General features: G+C 35.2%; 1 protein-coding gene across 2 annotated transcripts; it reads left to right on the top strand.

Moving 5' to 3' along the window:
- The first annotated feature begins 11391 nt into the window (after positions 1–11391).
- Positions 11392–18908, top strand: RHD2 (NADPH/respiratory burst oxidase protein D). Of its 2 annotated transcripts, XM_020367928.3 has the most exons (12): positions 11393–12122; positions 12473–12635; positions 12955–13003; positions 13170–13283; positions 13403–13825; positions 14054–14437; positions 14628–14723; positions 14852–14967; positions 15103–15205; positions 15415–15488; positions 17572–18116; positions 18367–18908. In XM_020367928.3, the coding sequence occupies exons 1-12, from the start codon at positions 11537–11539 to the stop codon at positions 18474–18476; spliced, it is 2763 nt and encodes a 920-aa protein (XP_020223517.1). In that variant the 5' UTR covers positions 11393–11536; the 3' UTR covers positions 18477–18908. The 2 variants fall into 2 exon arrangements, 1 of the variants encoding a protein (XP_020223517.1); XR_002240342.3 differs by lacking the exon at positions 18367–18908 and having other exon boundaries at positions 11392–12122; positions 15103–15215; positions 17572–17713.
- Positions 18909–21923: the final 3015 nt, after the last annotated feature.

Consider the following 21923-nt stretch of genomic DNA (forward strand, 5'->3'; position numbering starts at 1 on the left):
TCATCCATGCCTCCGCCGCCGAGCTGCACAGCATCAGCTCTCCATGGCCGTTTGCCTTATGGGGCATTGACGTACTTGGCCCGTTCCCCGTGGCAAAGGGACAGGTTAAGTTCCTCCTCGTGGCAGTAGATTACTTCACAAAGTGGATTGAGGCCGAGCCGCTCGCCTGCATCTCCGCTGCTAACGTCCAAAAGTTTGTATGGAAGAACATCATCACCCGTTTTGGCATCCCATATGCCATCATCTCCGATAACGGCTTACAATTTACAGACAAAAAGTTCAACTCATTCCTCGAAAACCTTGGCATTCGGCACAGATTTACATCGGTGGAGCACCCTCAGTCAAACGGCCAAGCTGAAGCAGCCAACAAGGTTATCCTGACTGAATTAAAAAGAAGACTCGGCTCGGCAAAAGGAGTGTGGGCCGATGAATTGCCAGAGGTTCTCTGGGCGTACCGGTGTACACCACAATTCATTAATAGAGAAACACCCTTCCGCCTCACATACGGCACTGATGCGATGATCCCGGTTGAGGTTGGAGAACCATCTTTCCGGCGACAAAGCTTTCAGGAGGAATCTAACGACGACGCACTCCGAGCCGAACTCGATGTCCTCGAGGAAGTGCGGGACAAGGCACAGGTGGTGGCCGAGGCATGCAAACAGCGAATGACTCGGCGCTTTAATTCCAATCTAAAGCCAAGAACTTTTCACGAGGGCGACCTTGTGTGGCGTGCAACGGGGGCAGCCAGGCGTAACTCTTCTGAAGGAAAGCTCTCTGCCAATTGGGATGGACCATTCCGGATACGACATGCACTCCACAATGGGGCATACAAGCTAGAAGAGCTGTCCGGCAAGGTTATTCCAAGAACCTGGAATTCTACCCACCTAAAGACATACTACAGTTAAATTCGAATTTGTAATACTTGAACTATGTAATTGTATCGCGGTGCACTCTTTTCCTTGACTGATCTTTTTTCCTCTTGTAAAAATGTGAAAAGAGGTTTTTGATTAGCAAGGTTTTTAACGAGGCATCTTCTTATCAATGAAAATACATCTCCCACTTAATTATCTCCACTTATTTCTTCAAGTCTTCCCTCCCGAGCAGTCTCTCGGCCAAGGATGTGGCTTAAATTTAATTACAAGTCTTCCCTCCCGAGAAGTCTCTCGGCCAAGGACGTGGCTTAAACAATTACAAGTCTTCCCTCCCGAGAAGTCTCTCGGCCAAGGATGTGGCTTAAATTTAATTACAAGTCTTCCCTCCCGAGAAGTCTCTCGGCCAAGGACGTGGCTTAAATTTAATTACAAGTCTTCCCTCCCGAGAAGTCTCTCGGCCAAGGACGTGACTTAAACAATTACAAGTTTTCCCTCCCGAGAAGTCTCTCGGCCAAGGACGTGGCTTAAACAATTACAAGTCTTCCCTCCCGAGAAGTCTCTCGGCCAAGGATGTGGCTTAAATTTAATTACAAGTCTTCCCTCCCGAGAAGTCTCTCGGCCAAGGACGTGGCTTAAACAATTACAAGTCTTCCCTCCCGAGAAGTCTCTCGGCCAAGGATGTGGCTTAAATATAATTACAAGTCTTCCCTCCCGAGAAGTCTCTCGGCCAAGGACGTGGCTTAAACAATTACAAGTCTTCCCTCCCGAGAAGTCTCTCGGCCAAGGACGTGGCTTAAATAAATAATTACGTCTTCCTTCACGAGAAGTCTCTCGGTTACGGATTTAACTTAGAATTACCCAAAAATTGCGAGAATTTAAATTTCATTCAAAAGGCCCTAATCGGCCTGGAAGTACATGCAAGGGGGGGGGGGCGCTATCGGCCCAGCATTACAAAATAAAAATTTCAAGACACGACCTCAGGCTCTCCCTGGTTCGCATCATCCTCGGCAGCAGGCTCCTTGTAGGCCGTTTCCTCCTCATTCGGCCTGGCGGGCCGCTCTGGCGCCTCAGCATCGGCCTCTTGGTCCGGCAGAATCGAGCTTAAGTCCACCAACTTCCCCTGAAAAAAGTCCTTCGTCATATCCAGTTGAAAGTCAGGGGGGAAGTCACCAAAGTAGCTAGCTTGCCGAGCAGCTTGGGCAAAGCCAGCCTCATGCTGGGACAGGAGCTTGTCGCGAGCCTTTTCCCTGAAGGAACCAAAAGATATTTTCTCGGCCTCCAGTTCCTTTTCGAGCAGGGTAGCCTTCTCAGTTTCATTCTTCAAAGACGTCTCCAAGCGCTGGACCTTTAAGGTGAGATCGTCAACCATACGCCCCCGGCGGTCAACCTCGGCCTGGAACTTGCCGTTAGACGTCTGAGCATCGGTCAACGCCGTCAGCGTCTCTCGCAGCGACTTCTCCTGCTCAGCTAGTTGACAGCGAAGCCCATCAGCCTCCCCATTCGGTTCCATGACGATGCTTTGAGCCAAAGCCACAGCCCGAACTTGGAACTCACAGAAGAAGTTCCACTTCTGCGCCGAACTCATCCGGCCCAAAACTGCCTGCCCAGCCTCAGAAGTCAAGTCTTGGCTTAGGAAATCCTGCGCGTTCACATTACTGGCCAAGAAGTTTGGCCCAACCAAGCCCTCCGGGGCATTGGGATTGGCTAGCCGCTGCTGCTTGGCTTGGCGGCTCTCCTCCACAGCCCTCCCTTCAGTAGGTTTTCTTTTTTCGGGCTGCCGAGAGGAACCCTTGCCCCCTTTCTTGGGATTGGTGGGTTGCCCCGCTCCGCCCTGTCGTGGAGCCGGTTGATTCCCACCTGCACGCGTCTCGGTCGGGGTCTTGTTTCCTGTGACCCCTGCCACTCGGCTCCCGATCAGATTGCGGATGTTCAAGTCATGGTCAAAGTTCGCCATAATACCTGCACATCATTAGTCAAAATCAATGGTAACGCAGGAATTTAAACAAACAAGAGTTACTATACCGATTAGTTCCTCGGTGACGTTGGCCGATTCGAATAATCGGACCAGGGGACGACACGGTAATGGCCGTGGCAATTTCTCCAAAATATCCAAGCTCTGCCTTTCCTCCGGCGACATTCGGGATTTCGATACGGTATCGTACTTTCTCGGCCTTCGGGTCCAATACAGGGGAAAGACCGAGTTCCCCTCATCGTCAAAAAAGTATTTATTCCCCGTCTCGGGTCGAATCATCACCTTTATAAAACCCACTTTAAATTTTTTGTAAGAAGCGGTGAATGGCTGAAGCAAGCAATCACTGTGTCGAATCAATGACAACCACTTCGCCTTCTTCGTCGGCCGAGAGGAGTAGTAATATAAAAATAAATGTGGAGTAGGTTGGAGGCCAAGAGCTAAGCACAACCGTCTAAATCCTTGCATTGCTGCCCAGGTGTTGGGATGGACCTGAGAAGGCGCCACGTTCAGAAGACGAAGTATACCCGAGAAATAATTATCAAAGGGGAGGGATATCTTCAAATCCCGAAACATTTAGTCATACACATAAAAGAACGGGTATTTGGACGACCCCTGGTCTAGATAAACAAAATCCGGATTAGGAACCCCATCACCTCGGCATGGCTGGAAAAAGATAGCAGACGGCTCCTCGTCTTCGGGAAAGTTTAAAAATTTCATTGCCGATACGAAGTTAACAAGTGATTTCTTGGTCGTATACCGGGAGTACACACTACCAACTTCCCCGTGTACCCATGAAAATCCAGGAGTCGATACGGGAGGAAAGCTTCTTGATGAACCCCCACCCCCACTTGGACGGTCATCAGAACCTATAGCCGAGGCGGAACCACTTCCACTACCGCTCTGGGCCTGCTCAGATCCAGAAAAGGACTCGGTGCGATCTCCATTAGAGGCCGAAGCTGAGGCAGCGTCCCGGACCGGAGATACTCTTCGTCCCGATTCCCCTTCGTCACCGGAGGAGTCGATATGAACAATATTTAAATTTGCCATTACGTACCTGAATGCTAAACTTCACAGATCTTCCTTCGACGAACACTCGAATGCTGATTTACTAATTCGGATCCGGAGATAATGATTGTGCGCGTATGTGAAGCCCCCTCTTCATGCCTATTTATAGACCCTGCATGTTACACATTCAAACGTCGCAGCCTTGGGAAACCGTTGGATCAATTTAATCCAACGATCCTCAATATGCAACCCCTCGTATGCTCCACCTAAGCCCAACTGACACAACCTTTGGCGTTCCACACTTGATGCGAACCCTAGCATGCGCCATTCCATGCATAATGATGGCAACCCTTGACATCCCATCAGCAGTTGTAACCCCTCACGCGTAATTAATGTCTGTCAGTTATGCACCAGAGAAATTAATGCTTGCCAGCTACGCATCAGAGAGGCACTTTAATCATAACCCCTCACATTCCTAAATCTTTCATCGTATCCCAATCGGAACAATTAACCCTTTGCGTCGCTTCCCTCCTCAAGGCTGGGGGGCTTGTGTACCGGAAGGTCCCTATCGGTCACGTTGACCAACACGTGCCGTTCTGTCAGACACCTACGCCATGATGTCGGAAACATCGGTCCAGCCAACGTCCGAGACGAATGTTACTAACGGCTCGGCATAAGACCGAGCCGAAGAGTCCACCCGTAGGGCAAGATAGTCAGACAACTGTTGATCAACCCAATTAATAATAGCGCTCCATCCCTTTACCTATCGGATCGGCGAAATACCGTACCGATAGGTGAAGGACGGCTATTAATTATGATTAGCAGGTAAGCGCATGGTTAAGACAGTAAGTAAGTAATTAACATCGTATTACCTAATTTAGTAAACACCTGAAAAGGCCCACAATGCTCAGGCCCACGTCAGGCACTATAAATAGGTCACACATAACGAGGTATGTCACTGTTCATTTTTACCCTAGATATTCGTGCATATACTGACTTGAGCGTCGGAGTACCCTTTGCAGGTACCTCCCCCATCCCTTGGAGATATCGTTGAAGCTCTTATTCGGTCCCCTTTCACCCAGAAGAAAAGGAGTGTGCCCTCAGACAGGTACAGTTATTATGCACGTTACTCATTTTTGTTTCATTATGATTTACCATTTTAATAAATATGTTGAATAAATACTTTTGAATACTGATTTTGCACCTATTCAGCTTTTTTTCTTTTGAGAAGGCACCTATTCAACTTATGTTTCTCAGTCTTTTGTTTAATTTAGTGTTCTGCTAATGGTTTTACAAAAAAAATATCTAAGATACATTTTGAGTTTAAGACCATAATTATTCTTCATTAGAGAGATAATTAAAATATAATTATTATAGGTGATGAAGTTCTTTTTCTAATTAAGTAGTTAAATATATTTTATATTCAAATTCGAAATCATTAATTAACTTAAAACATCACATACTAGTTCATCCATGTATTTAATGTTACTATCGAATAAAATTTTAATTTGCTTGATTTACTTATGCAATAGAAAATTATCAAGATGTTGAGAAAATGATTGTGAAGGGCAAGATTATGAAATATGAACAAAAGGGAAGTTTATTTAAATCTCATGGAGACATAACAAAAGACAACTCAAAGGGGAAATGTAATTATATCCGTAACAAAGACCATAAAAATAAAGTAATTCTTTTTTAACAAAAAAAATATCAGTATCTTCATTATCTACAAAATGATTATGATTAAAAGAGAATTAAATACATTATAAAATATATAAAATAAATATATATAAACTTTAATATCATTATCTTCACAACTAAACTCTTAAATTAAATATAAACAATTGTCTTAATTATCCTAATATTAAAATATAATAATATATTAAAAAAATAAATTATGAAAAATTCAGGCAAAAACTACCTCTCATGTAAGTCTGTCCTAATTAACTTTGTATATATCACCAGTATAAAAGAGACATTTTACGTTTATTATTTTAAACTTTTTACGTTGAAAAAAAGTTTACCGTCAATGCGGGAGACATAAATTTACATTGGGTATTTTAGTCGATGTAAAATTACGTCGGGCATCCTCCATGTTCGACGTAAAATGGTTGAAAAACAAATTAAAAAAAAACCTCAATCTGTGAACACGTCCAAAAAATACCCAAATGCTTCAATTCAATCGGAGAGATAGGTCCAAAATAAAAAATGGGTCTTGCTACCGTGCACTGTGAACAAAAAACGCCCAAAGGTCTCGCATTGTTGTCGTCGGAAACCGCGAGAGAGGAAAACAGTGTCAAAACACTCGCGCAGGAATAAAATAACTTTTTTACATAGAAAGATCAATACATGCATGAAAGCACTAACATCAATCCGTGAAAACAATTAAATGCTTTAACCTAATCGGAGAGATAGGTTCAGAATCAAAAATGGGTCTCGTTGCCGCTATCATCGCCGCTCACCGTGACCCAAAAACGCCTAGAGGTCTCATACCATTGTCGCCGAAAATTCCTAGAGAGGAAAACAATGTAAAAATACTCACGCACACGAAGAAGACAATGGTGCTGAGAGGGAATAAAAGTATAAAACAAGTCTTGAGCCAAAAGGAGGTTCGACGTAAAAATTGGAATCTACGTCGGACTGTACTCTATATTCGACGTAGATTTTAATTTTTACGTCAGACCTCCTTTGGTCCAACGTAAAAAAGTTTGGATTAATTTCAAAAATGTCATTGCGTATTTTTTATGTTGAATATTTTTATGACCGAAGAAAAAATACTAACGTAAAAGACTGATTTTTCACTAGTGTATTTCTTTATCATTAAAATATTTATAGTACTGTATCATTTAACATATCTTTGACCATTTTTCTCTTATGTTTTTTCTATTTTTTTCCAACGTTTTAGAGGAAATTTATATGCATATATACAAAATTTGTCCATTTCTTTCAAAGTTTCACATTCAAATTTCTCAACACAGTTTTAATGAGCATAGACTCCAGCCAATAAGAAGGACAAGAAACCAAAATTTTGGGTATGTCCTAGTCTCCATGGACACTTCTTTTGTACGAGTCTCATATTTTGGCTATTTATTTCGTACTATCATGACATTTGACATTTGAAAAGTTCATTTTATGAGTACAAAAAAAAATAAAAAATGGAGAACTTCCAATGCTTCGATGTTATTTAATATTCAATCTGTGTCTCGAATATCATGGCATGAAATGCGATGAATTGGTGTGGGCCAATCTAGGAAAGAATCCATATCTGATATCTAGTACACATTTTAATTTGCTCGTGATATTTACATGGTATTATGGTAAATATCTTCACTTGGTGATATTATAACAAAGTTCGTGGCTGTGAAATTTTTTGGCATTCAGCAGTCTGCACCGACGAAGATTTGCTGGTTTAGAAATGTTTTAATCCCAAAAAAAAAAATGAAAATACAACTTGGTGTAATTTTTATTTCCGTTAAAGAAAAGTCTCAAAATCATGATTTTGAACTAAACCTTTTTCTTTTGTTATATATATATATATATATTTTTTTTTCTTACGAGCAAGAAATGGAATAAGATGAAATATTGAAATATGAGCTTATTTTATTCTCTTTACTTAATTTAAAATAGACGGGTACATCTTCATTTCTGTAATTTCAATGGAGAATAATTTAAGGTCAGTTTTGAGGAATAACGAAAACATTATTTAGATTCCATTGTTTTCCATATTTTAATATGCGTGATTGGGTGGTTGGAAGTGTAGTAGCTAGATAAACCCCACCATTATCTCGTATTCACGCTTGAATATCAACTATAGAGCACATGAAGTACTTTTCTCTTATTGTTTTTCTCTAGGTTCAACTAATTAATAAAGTCCTAAACATGAAGTGGAATCATTAGAAAAAAAGATGACTTTCTTATGCTTTTTTTTTTTTTATGTTGGATGTTATTAAAATGTTACGGTGATATACTTGTAAATATATTAAAATATTTTATGATAGATGTTGGCTTATTTATTAGAAGAATTGTGCTTCTCTTGACACATTAAAGGAGGATGCAATTGATGAGACACTATCGAAGGTGCAATTATAAATTGACGACACCCTAGAGTAATTGGTGACCATAAGTAAGGTAACATGTTGAGGTTAATCATCTACCGCTAGATGATTCTAGATGATATGGTACGGGTGGAGGTTGTCGATGTTAGAGAGCAAAACCTTTGAGTCCTTGTGCCCACTATAGAGGTTTAGATAGTGGGACAAACTTTGGATAACTTTATTCTTTGGCCGAGCAGGCTAATTAAAGTCCATGTGCCAAAAGTAATCAATGAACTTATTTATTTGTGTTTAATCATTTGCCTAAGGTGCATTCTAAATGATGTCCTTAATTATTTGTATTTTGCTAACTTATTTATTTGTATTCTATGATGCTTAAGTTGATTTTCGATAGGGGAAAACAATTGCTATTACATGTGTAACATCTTCTGAGTTTTCTTCTATCCATCAATTGACTTTAACAACAATTTGCTTGATTTACTATCGATCTGCCATTCTTAAGTCAATTTGAGGATTAATTTATGCTTTTGTATATTGTTTTGGTTTTATCATCTCAGTACATATTTGTGTATATTGTTTTAGTTTTATTTGTGTATATTATTATTAATTAATGACGATTATTGTTAATTTTAGCTTTATTGTCATTTCTCTTTCATTACTATGTAGTTTAATTTATATATTATTTCAATTTAAATGATAGATATTATATTTTGTATAAGTTTGTATTAAATTGAGCATCAATATGTTATTTTGAACTATTTAGAATGTATGTCTTTTGTATAGGTTTGAAAAAATTCAGAAAACAGACATGACATTAAAACAAAGTATATATTTTATGACAGATATGACTATACTTGTCATAAAATGTGGTATATTTTATGACAGATACGATTACACGCGACACATAAAATATACACTTTCTATGTCACATGTGATGACATCTATCATAAAATGTGAGTGTCAATGTGATTAAATCATCATATTTAGTATTCATATTATAACGGAAGTTGACCACACAACACAAAAAATGTAACATTCTATTTCACATGATCAACGCTCGTTATAAAAATGTTTGGATATTTTTTATGCTGTTAGAATTTATGTCATGTACTAAGCCAACATAAAATATAAAAAATAATCGACATAGAAAATCCCTACATTATAAGAATTGTTTTTATTAAATTATAGTAAAAGTGCTTATCATTGAAAGTTCTTATTTTCATTTTTTAAAAGTTTGTCGTTTGAAATGTCATATATATTAAAATTTTAAACTATTTTTTTCTTCAAAATTTTCTTTTATCTTAAGATTTCTTTTTCCTTCGATCTTGGTTTTAATTACTTTTAACAACTTATGTAGTTATGCGCTTACTTTTTTTTTTCCATTTATTAAATTTAATATTTTCCTTCTAAATATAAGCAACTCTCATCTACTTTAAATGAGTCCCACTATGTTACATCACTCATAAGCAATTCATATTATATTTTTACAATTTTTTCTCCAATAAGAATTGTTTATAAGCACCTCCACTTTTTGACAACTCATACTTCATTTTTTGATAAATTTAAAAAAATTTAATTATCATTGATAACATATAAATATGAATAATTTTTTTTAAAAAATAATCATTATAATGCGTTAAGAAATATTAAATATAAAACAAAAAATTACCTAATAAATAGAAACGTGATAATAAAAAAAATTTATAATAAATATGCACTAACTAAATATCACAGACCCTCTAACATATACTTTTTTCTTCAAAAGTAAGTGTGTATATGACTTGTGTGGAGACTGAATTTGGAAGGAAGTAGATATTAAATTATTTTTTTTATTCTTAAGCAACAATGTTTTATATAATGAACGATGCTTAAATTTTAAGCACTTACACTACTATGTCAACATGTTCCAATGTAATTTTCTTATAAGCAATAGGAGCTTAAACTTAAGAATCAGCTAAAAACCTCCCGTTGGAGATATTCTAAGCTACTTCTATTGTTTATTAATTTAATTACGTATATTTTTCATATAATTTCAAATATTTATTTTTTTATTTATATTTTTAATTTTTACTATAGTCTAAAAACATATGTGAGAGGCAGAATACTTTCTAGTTGAAATACCGATCTCAATCCAAAAATACTAAATAGTAAATGTTCTTTTATATGCATTAATTAACGATAAAATTAAATAAGAATGTATACCAAAGAATATACATATGTACCACAAGTTCACAACAACTCAGTTAACGAATCTATCAGGTCTAATGATATTTCAATGTTAACTGTAATATTTTTTATGAATACATCACGTTTTGGTAAGGGCGAGATTAAATAATAGAAGAGAAAGAAGAATATATTAAACGATTAACATTAGTAAGCAAATAAAACGTACGAGTACCTACCTACCCTTTATTCTTGAACAAATTTAAGAATATCAAGTTGTAAGGTTCTTAATTGAGAAAGTTCACCAAGTTGCAAGTTAGTTTCACCAAAGAAAATGAAAGCGTCACTGGTAAAGACGAAAGCAGTAGTTTTGGTGATGGAATTCACCATTTTTTAAGCATCACCAAGCTACTAAATAGCTTATATTAAATTCACCAAAATAAAATAAAATCACCCACGCGTTTAATCCTTAGTAGCCAGCGACATATATCATTGTTGGTACTTTTGGAAATTTCTGAAATATCTTTCATAGTCTTCGATCTTAACTCATTTCTAACCAGCAACGCAATTGACCAAAATCTCATGTCACTTTTCACTTCACACTCTTGTGTCTTGAATTCAAGAAGAGAGATCACATGTGTTATCAAATGAAATCAACAAGTAATGCATCTACCATTTCTCTCTAGAAATACTACACCGTTGCTTTCACATTATGTCCATCGCATACTAATTTGTCCCCACATAGATATGAAATAATTATTAATTATTATTTCAGTTCAATTAACAGAAGAAATTTTATAAAACAGATCGGTTGATTCGAATTTTATAGTTTTTTTTATTTTATTTTTGAAACATTCCAACTGTGAGGAGTTTTATATAATATTAAATAGATCGGTGGATCCACTGAAAATAGTATGAAAAGTAAATTAGTTTGACTTATCAAATTTTAATTTGTTTTTGTCTGTCTTAATTTGTTAGATTGGATCACTTATTTATTTATTTATTAATTTTTATGTAATTTAAAAAGAAAAAGTATGGGACCAAATAAGTTGATACCTCTCAAACCTAATTTTAAACGAGACAATTGACTCATAAGACCGAACCAATTTTAATAGCTCTATCCATACATGAAACTAATTAAGAAATTAAAAATAATTATTTTACTAAAAATATAACAATACATTCTCTTTATTGTAGTTTTCGATATTTCTGAGTAAAAAACAGTGTACTTTTTTATGACTACAAAGTCTTTGTTTTAATATTATTTTATAAAGAAAAGGACAACATTAATATTAAAGCACAACAGTCTAGCCTAGTGCATATTTATTTATGAAAAAATGCAACATAGAAAAGAAAAACCTTATCATGTTCTCCATGGGTGTGAAGAGAGAGAGAGAGTGAAGAAGGATCTTAAGTATCTCAGCCAGTGAGTAACCAGCATCAGAATCTGCATCTACAAACCTCATCACAAAATGGGAACAGACGAGGTTGGAGGATCTTCTGCAGACATAGAACTCGAAAGAGTAACCACTCACAGTGGACCACTGAGCAAAAGGGTTGGCAGAAGAAGCACCAAGTTGAACACTTCTTCTTTTGCCTCCACCTCGGGCTCAGACATCAACAAGTCTCAGGAACAAGAGGATGGAGACTACGTTGAGGTTACTATGGACATCCAAGGTGACTCTGTGGCTCTCCACAGTGTGACAGCCGTGGAAGGGAGCAACAACCATGAAGGGGAAGATGAGAAACTGGTTTTGCTCGGCAAAGGCATGGAGAAGAAGAGGTCCTTTGGTGCCTCCGTTGTGAGAAGTGCCTCCATTCGCATGCAGCAGGTGTCTCAGGAGCTCAAGCGTTTAGCTTCGCTTTCTAAGCAACCGGCACCTGCGAGAGTGCACTATGATAGGACCAAATCTGCAGCGAGTCATGCTCTCAAGGGTCTCAAGTTTATCAGCATGACTGATGGTGGTGCAGGCTGGGGTGAGGTTGAAAAGAAGTTTGATGCTCTCACTGCTTCCACTAATGGCTTTCTGCATCGCTCTCTCTTTGCCAAATGCATAGGTATTTATTTGAGTTTCATGAATGGAAAGAAATCATTACATGGTCTGAGGCTAGTGACATGACATAGTCTTAGACCCAAACACATGACATCTAATAAGTTTTATTAATTCTAAGACTAATGACATGACAAGGTCTCAGACTCATACACATGATATCTAGTCGAGTTTTATAAATTCTTTCCTGTGAATTGAGAAATTTCGGTTATGTGTCACATGTAAATTAATGAGGACCATGAACATCTGGTGATGGTTCTGATTACGTAATAATTTGGAGAAGCTTTTTACCTTTTTGGTTCAAATGTTTGTTGGTGTGCAGATTGGTTTTTGTGATGTGTTTGGATTTGATTGTAGGGATGAACAAGGAGTCTGAGGCCTTTGCAGGGGAGCTTTTTGATGCTCTTGCTAGGAAGAGGGAAATTCAGGGGGATTCTATTAACAAGGTCCAGTTGAAGGACTTTTGGGACCAGATTTCTGACCAGAGTTTTGATTCTAGGCTCAGAACATTCTTTGACATGTAAGGTTATGTTTGGTTTTCAGTTGGTAGATCCCAATGTTTGATCAGAAAATGAAGCTGAAAAAGCCTCTTGGTTGGTTTTCAGTTGGCCCGATTGTAAACTGAGTTTTGCTTTAACTTTGCCTTAAAACTCGGTTCTGAAAAAAAAAGAAATGAGAGGGTTGCTTTTGCAAATTGAAGTTCATTCAAACTCAAGTTTGCAAACTTTAGTCCAAACATGCGCTAGTTCTTTGTCTTTTCTGATGTTTATGAAGTGTAAACGAAAAAAAGATGTGTTGAATGTCCTGAAGTGTGTTACCAAGATTAATTTGGAATGCAGGGTTGATAAAGATGCGGATGGAAGAATCACTGAGGAAGAAATTAAGGAGGTATGCCATCATAAATTCACCACTCAGGAAATCAAATATGGTTACATTTTAGTCTCATTAACTGATAAAATTACCATAGTAGTTTTATGGGAAGCTTTTTCTTGTTTGCATTTTGTTCCCACTGGGATAGGATTTTCCTTGATCATGTGATCGATTCTGGTTTCAGATTATCTGCCTTAGTGCCACTACGAACAAACTCTCAAACATACAGAAGCAGGCAGAGGAATATGCTGCTTTGATTATGGAAGAACTAGACCCTGATGACACAGGATTCATCATGGTAATTGCATAAGCCTATTTCATAGTCTCAAACATACAAACCAAAATACTTCTACTATTGTAGATTCTCATCTTAGCCAAATTTCTTTGGCCATTTGGTGATTATTACTGGGAAAACAGGTAAACGAACTAGAGATGTTGTTGCTGCATGGACCAACTCATTCTACAAGAGGAGATAGCAAGTACCTCAGCCAAATGCTAAGCTTAAATCTTAAGCCTACGTATGAAAAAAATCCTATTAGAAGATGGGGTAAACTCACCAAGTACTTCTTGGAGGACAATTGGCAGAGAACTTGGGTATTGGTGCTGTGGATTGGTGTGATGTTAGGTCTATTTGCCTACAAATTTGTGCAGTATCGGAGAAAAGCTGCATATGAGGTGATGGGACATTGTGTATGCATGGCCAAAGGTGCAGCTGAGACACTTAAATTGAACATGGCTATTATCTTGTTACCGGTTTGCCGAAACACCATCACCTGGCTCAGGAATAAGACCAAGCTTGGCATTATGGTTCCTTTTGATGACAACCTCAACTTCCACAAGGTAATTTTTACTGATTTGAGAGCTATTAGAAGAGAAAAGGTACTTACTTTGTTCAAATGTTTGCTGTTGGACTTAGAGTCTGTTAGAATATAATTTTAGAAGAGTTTCTTTATTGAAAATAAAAAACTTTTTCCAACTGAGAAATTTTCAAAAGCATTTCGTAGTTTTCATAAGTGAACAAGGTAAAGAAATTTGTAGCAGTAATCACATATAGTATTTTTTTTGCAGTTGATAGCTGTGGCAATAACAATTGGAGTTGGTATACATGGTATCTATCATCTGGCTTGTGACTTTCCTCGCCTTCTTCATGCAAGTAGTGAAAAGTACAAGCTCATGCAACCTTTTTTCGGAGATCAAGCATCAAGTTATTGGCATTTTGTTAAATCATGGGAAGGAGTAACAGGGATTATAATGGTTGTTCTAATGGCAATAGCCTTCACTCTAGCCACCCCTTGGTTCAGGAGAGGCCGAATCAAGCTACCCAAACCCTTCAACAATCTAACAGGCTTCAATGCCTTTTGGTATTCACATCATCTCTTTGTCTTTGTCTACGCCCTGCTCATTGTGCATGGAATCAAACTTTACTTGACCAAGGATTGGTACAAGAAAACGGTTAGCACCTTCCTTCGGTCAATCCTTTTTTATCCGGTTCTTTTTGAGCTAATGATATGACTTTTAAGATAGTTATAAAATTCAATAAACTTACCATATATGACGGTCTTTGAGCGAATGATAGTGGTAGAATCTTACACTGAGTTTATTCTTAATGATATTGTGGGAACCTATTGTATTTGTTTTGTAGACCTGGATGTATTTGGCTATCCCCATAATCATTTATGTATCAGAAAGACTGACTAGATTACTCAGATCAAGCATCAAGCCTGTGAGAATATTAAAGGTGAGCATCAAATGATTAATCACTCATTATATGAAAAATATACACTAAATATTTTTTAGATAAAGTTCGGTACATAAAAGGATTATCAAAATGTATGTTTAAGCACATTTTCACTGCCCAATTTGAAGGTGGCTGTTTATCCTGGAAATGTGTTGGCTCTTCATATGTCAAAGCCTCAGGGATTTAGATACAAGAGTGGACAATACATGTTTCTCAATTGTGCTGCTGTGTCTCCATTTGAATGGTATGAATTCGAAAGTTCAATATCTCTAACTTTGCATTTTAATACTCTCAAGGTGCATGGACCCCCTACTCTTTTTCTGCTCTTAATCCCCACTGTCAAGTCCTTCATAGTAAAATGTTGTTTGTGATATGATAGGCATCCATTTTCTATAACCTCAGCCCCTGGTGATGATTACCTTAGCGTTCATATCAGAACACTTGGTGATTGGACTCGGAGCCTCAGAGTGAAGTTCTCAGAGGTGAATTCAGGTTAATTTTTGTTGGATAATGTTATATGGACAACAATTTACATGGCAAAACTCATAGTCCTTACACTGTTACATATGTTTTTTCATGTGGGTGCAATATCACGAGAATTTTAATTAGTTGTAATTCTACGTGTTATCTCATGTTTTTTCAAATGGAGGGTCTCTTTTTTCTTCCTAATTAGGTAGGTTGTTTCTTTCAGTGTTGCCAGCCACCTAACAACGGAAATAGTGGACTTCTAAGAGCTGAATACTCGCAAGGAGATAGCAGTCCGAGGTAATTAAGCTACATTTAACATTAGAAATTATTTTCTTTTTAATTCTCTTTTGGTCACATCATTTTATTTTATTTTATTTTTTGTTTGGGTAATCACATCATTTTCCTTATCTTGTATAATCCTTTTTTTTTAACCTCTTTATTATGAAAATAACTTTACTAAAAAAAAGTGATAGATAGGCATGTCAAAATCTAATTAACACTCAACCCAGTATTTGATTTAGGATTAGTCTAGATAAATTTCTATATAAACTCTCATCAAAGAAGAAAATAAGAGTAAAAAAAAATTTAAAAGTTAAAATTAACTTATGTATAAGATAATTTGTAAAATTATTTAATATTAACTTTTTCAAAATATTTTTTTCAATTGTATGTATAAGTTAATTTTTACTTATTAAAAATTTATTTCATTTTTATATTTTCTTCTACAGGAGGTGTTTATGAATAAATTTATTGAAATATACCTTAAATAAGTCATGAATTGGATATTAAAAACATTTCACATGATTTCGATGAGTTTGTTTGTATTTAAAAAATATTTTTATGATATTCTTTATTTTTAAAATATTATATTGAATTTTTAATTTATGAAAACTAACAAAATAACTTTTTTGAAATTTCTTTTTTAAGTACTACATTTTTTTTTTCATTTTTAGACTTACTTTTTAATTTATAATTTTTTTAAACAAAATAAAGAGACTCTTTATTATTATAAAAATATTTCTTTTAGTCGAAATCAAATATTTGCAGTAACTAAAATTTGGTAAAACTTTATTTTTTAAATTCAAGGTGAAACTGTAGATGGCACATACATCTCTCCTGCTAGTTTCTCATTTTTTTTATTCGAATAAATTATGAATATAGAATTTGAATTAAGACTATATATATATATTATCAAATTTTAGCCTGTTCGAATGTACGTTAAAAAATATTTCTGAGAATTTATTTATTAAAAAATATTTTTATTTTTAATAAAGAAATTCTCAAAATCTCTTTTAGTTTATGATGTGAACCTAAAGGGATGAATTCATTATACAGATCTATCTAGGTTGGAAAGCTCATAATTAAGAAATTAAAAGAAAAAAATATGGATTAAGGTAAGAAATGGAAGAACAACGTCACAATCCCTAAAGATTGATAAGTTGAAGAAGATTCGCCACTTTGAATTAAGAAATTCAAGGATAAGAATCAAAAGTAATTCCTAAGAACCTAGAGAGAAAATCCTCTCGGTTGAAAAAATATCCAAATTCTGAATAATTTATTTTTTCTTCCTCTAAAATTTTTACAAAAGGTTCCTATTTATAAGCTTAGATGGGTAAGATGACATAAATTCTCACTAACACTTAATATCTACTAGAATTAAATCCTCAATAACCCACTAACTAAGCAATAAATTCCCACTAGCATTTATTTCCCCTTAGCAACCTAAAAGACAAGGAAATCCATCAGATTTATTTAATAAAATAAAATAAAACGAAAATTACATTAAAAATAAGATAATGGACTTATTTAATTATTCGGCCTCAAACTACTTAAATTCCAGTCCATTAATCCTTCTTCTTTATCGTATGACTTTGGACTTGTTAGTCTTCAAATTTACCCTACTGGATTCATATCAGTTTAGATATAAAGAGGCTCTTTCTACTACATAACTCTTATCTGAAATTCATTCTCCAAAGCTAACTTTAGATTTTTGGAGAAACTATTATCAACTTGATTTTTTGGTGGTTATTTTGTTTGGGTGTCAATAATAATTGTTGCCGACATTCTGGACGCCACCTTCCCACGCGCTTAGATATTTTGGCATCCTATTCGTACGCAAATGTTATTATTTGGATTTAGATCTTGGACTTGGAAAATTTGTACTACTATTATTTAATTAATTTTGAACTCACGAAAGTGTTAACTAAACACGTAACTCAAACTATTTAAAATGTCCTGAATGAGACTTGCAAATTGTCATTTTCTCCATATTCCATCGTGCAAAGGGTTTTTTCATGACTTATCCCAAACGAATGATGCATAATTTCATAGACAAGATTCTTTGCTTAGTGACGCAAGTAATTTTGATAATATTATGTAGTGGCCTCCCAAGAGTCCTAATTGATGGTGCATATGGAGCACCAGCCCAAGACTACAAGCAATATGAAGTGGTTTTACTGGTGGGGCTAGGAATTGGAGCCACCCCAATGATCAGCATTCTAAAGGACATAGTGAACAACATCAAGGCCATGGAGGATGAAGAGGGGACCAACATAGAACAAGGAGCAAGTGGGTATGGTGGCAAATCACCACACAAAAAGAGTGCTCCTAGCAACTTTAGGACTACTAGGGCCTACTTCTATTGGGTCACGAGGGAACAGGGTTCCTTTGATTGGTTCAAAGGGGTGATGAATGAAGTGGCTGAAGAGGATCATAGGGGGGTTATTGAGCTTCATAACTATTGCACTAGTGTGTATGAAGAGGGTGATGCTCGTTCGGCTCTTATTGCTATGCTGCAATCTTTGAACCATGCTAAGAATGGCGTGGACATAGTCTCTGGCACGCGAGTTAAGTCGCACTTTGCTAAACCCAATTGGCGCAACGTCTACAAGCGCATTGCGGTTAGTCATCCACGTGCACGTGTTGGTGAGTTCCCACTCTTTATCCAACATAATTGCTTCACTTCTCCTTTTTTTTTGTTCAGTCACGTAAAGGATGATATAGTGCTATCTTTTCTAAATGATCGAGACTAATAAACTGAAATTTCATTTCTATTTGAAAATAGCACAAAATAAAATAAAATAAAATGAAGTCTTCCAAAATTTGAATGATTATCATCTAACTTGCCAAAGATAAGGACATAAACGAATGACAAAAGCATGTTTATGCAATGCAGGGGTATTTTACTGTGGGCCACCAGCTCTAACCAAACAGCTTCGTCAGTTAGCGTCGGATTTTTCTCACAACACAACCACCAAATATGATTTCCACAAAGAAAATTTCTAGTAAGATGGAGTTTATTGAAGACAAAAGGACAATTGAGAGGAACAGAGTCTTCCACTTTATTACACCATGTCCTTGTTCATAATTATTAATCCATGTGTTTCAATGTGTGAATTATTATGGCTTTGTATCATTTACCAAAGGGTTGATGACCAAATAGTAATACCAAAGGTGTGATTGGATTTGGATGGCAACGGCATCACAGCGAGATGTATCACAAGATTACATGGACCTTTCGCGCAGGGGAAATAAAATATCCAAGTGGAGTAGGTGGCAGCACTTACATTCCAATGAATTAGTGCATTAGTGCATCATCAACTCTTACAGGTTGATTTTGTTTAAATATTAATCAATCTATGGCTTAAAATGAAGACCTATAACCATTGTAGAAAGTAACATTTTGCATTGAGAAAAGTTGTTTGTTTTGGGGGCAAAGTCTATGTTAATCACTAGTTATGATACATGACTAGGATGACTAACCAAACGGAGATATAAAGATCTTTTTAGCACTGCCATTGATGGATGGTCTATGAGATATTCGAAGATAAGGTCAACAAGAAGATTACTGTTTTGAGAGGAAGTCTTTGAAAAAAAAACATAAAAACATAATAATGTATTGTAATTAACAGAAGAGAGACTTAACTAAAAATGATCGGTAAAGTTTCTAAAGAAAAAAAATTATTTACTTTATATAAAAAAAGGAATTGAAATTTTTTAATTAAATTTTTTTAATCAAATAAGAGATAGTCTCATGTAACATGAATCACAGGCATCGGTTTGGACAGAGTAAGATGTGTAAGATTTTAAATCTGAATTTTAATATCGTCATTATAATTTTGATAAATAAAAAAAATATCATGTAACGTGTATGACGAAAATAGAAAGATAAGAAAAAGATGTTTGTAAAACAAAAATCGATTATAAGAATGGAAACTTTCACATACTACTAAATTCAATTTTGATATCTCATTTAAGTATTATTAATTTATTATCCCTTTGACATTTAGGTCTCTTGCGATATAAGTCACTAAGTTGTAATCATCAGTGTCTTATCTTCGAGAACTATTACTAGACATTAAATAAAAAAATAAAATAAAATAAATAGATCATGTCTGAAACTACTTGTTCCATTTCACACGAATTTTAATAGGGAAAATTTAATTTGACCAGGTTTGGGGTCCAATTCAATTTTTCTTGTACTAGGCAAAACTCTCTTATGCCATGTTTGATTATCATCCCTAACTCTTACTCATCCTTCATTAGATCATTTTAGAACAGACTCAAGCATAAGGAAATCAATGCCTTATTCTAAGTCCACATACTAAAAAACTTGTTTACTATTAGAATTTTTAAAATTTTCATTATTATCAAGATTAGTGTAGTGATAACTATCATGTGTTTATTCCTAGATAATGGGATTCAGTTCCTACTTGAGTAAAAGCTACATTTATGAGCTGCCCAATTGGTAACCTGATCCAATCCTTACGTTGGGCTTGACAAAGCTTTATGAGAAGCCCAGTGCCCAACACACTCCACAGGCCCAACCCATGCTGGATTTTCCCTTTCAAATCGAATCATGTGTCGTGGTCAACGTATGCTACTTCTTCATGAGTCCAAAGTTCCATGACTCTTTTTAGGATAAGATCTACATATTTTAAGTTGTTGCATCCAACCTTACTTATCTCAAACAATTACCCTGTTTAATATTAAATGTGCAAGATTTATATATGATTATCGTAAACATAATTATTCAAATGATAGGTTTTTGTATGTAGTCTTTGGCAACGTATTCAACTTCCTTGGCTCTAGATTACCCCCAATAGTTTAAATTGTAGCATAGCAAGTAATTTTTATATTATTAATAAATGAGGATCGTCATCTTTTTTCTTTTCTTTTTTTCATTAGATCATGGATGAATTTCAGTTCTAGCTTCCTGATAGTGATTCTGTTATATTCAACTTGATTTTTTATTTTGGGCTCCCTTGGAAGATTTGGGATAAATGTTTCATATCACATCACCCTTTGATTTTAACTATTAAATTAGTTGGGTCTGATACTTCGAGATACAAATCTCTTGATCCATTTCTCAACTCCATTATAATTAAATAAGTAAAAAAAATTATGGCTTAAACATATTTTTAATTAATGTAAGATAAGTGAATTTTTATTTTAATTCTAGTAAAAAAATATTTTTTTTATCTTTTTAGAATTTATAAACATTTTTCTTTGGTCCATGTAAAATAAATAAATAAAATTTTCTTTTATCACTCTAAAATTCAAAGTAAAATAAATATTTTAAGATATATATATATATATATATATATATATATATATATAATATTTATGTTATGAATTAAAAAAAAAATAAAGGGATGATTATATAATCTTCTAATGAAATCCACTTACACTACTTAGAGATATTCGAGCTCTTTATTTTTCGCAACCGAACCCTAGTAGTCTCACTTATCTTGTATAAAGACATTCCTTGTAGAATATATTTTCAGCAAACGGTTATATAGCAATGCAACTAGTATTGTTCTTTTATTTTTTCATTGGAAAAGACAAACGTTAAGCTTTATAAAAAAATAAAAAAATAAAAAATAAAAACGTTAACATGTTTTAAAATCTCGACAACAAATAAGAGAATTCATCATTTAAACTTTAAATCAAACCAAATAAACTGTATTTTCTAAAATTCATATCCAGCCAAACATATATCTTAATACGTACTATGTGTTTGGACGTAATACTAAAAATAAGTACTTATTTTCCAAATATAGTTACATCGAGAAGAAAATAAACAAAACACGCAGTGTACTTGAATTTAGCTGGAGTCTAAACGCTAAATTACACACTGTACAGAGATACCTTTCTTTTATTGGCAAAGGTTCAGTAATTGTTTAAATATCACTATTTAAATGAGTGGTGATAAACATGGTTTATGAAGAGAAAGACAAGAAACAAAAAAAAGTAATAAATATGATAATTAACACGACTAAAAAAAAAAAGATGAAAAAGAAATATGCTTAGGATTAGAATTATGAATTTCGAATCTCATCTGTACCTAAGTTTGAATTATTTCACTTATGAAAGGACTCATGAGTCGGTGACTTACTTGCTAGAGGACAATAAATGCCAGCAACCTACCACCCCGCGTAGAGACCATATGCTTTAAATTAAAATCATTTTCTCATAAAGCTCTTGAAAAATATTTTATTTTTCTTTCAAAAATAAAGCTTTACAATTCATACCCCTCCCCTAACCCTAAGCACCTAAACCCAGCAAATTCAAAGACTAAATCAAGAATCACAACATGGTTTGAATTAAGGCCACAACATTGTGCAACATGCGATCCAGAAAACTACTACATATATGTGACTATAGATTATGCATATACTACTATATACCTTAGACACCAGTGATACATGAAAACATCCTCTGACTCCTAAA

Source organism: Cajanus cajan, chromosome 6 (genome assembly GCF_000230855.2).
Source record: "Cajanus cajan strain Asha chromosome 6, NIPB_CcT2T_4, whole genome shotgun sequence".
Lineage (NCBI taxonomy): Eukaryota > Viridiplantae > Streptophyta > Magnoliopsida > Fabales > Fabaceae > Cajanus > Cajanus cajan.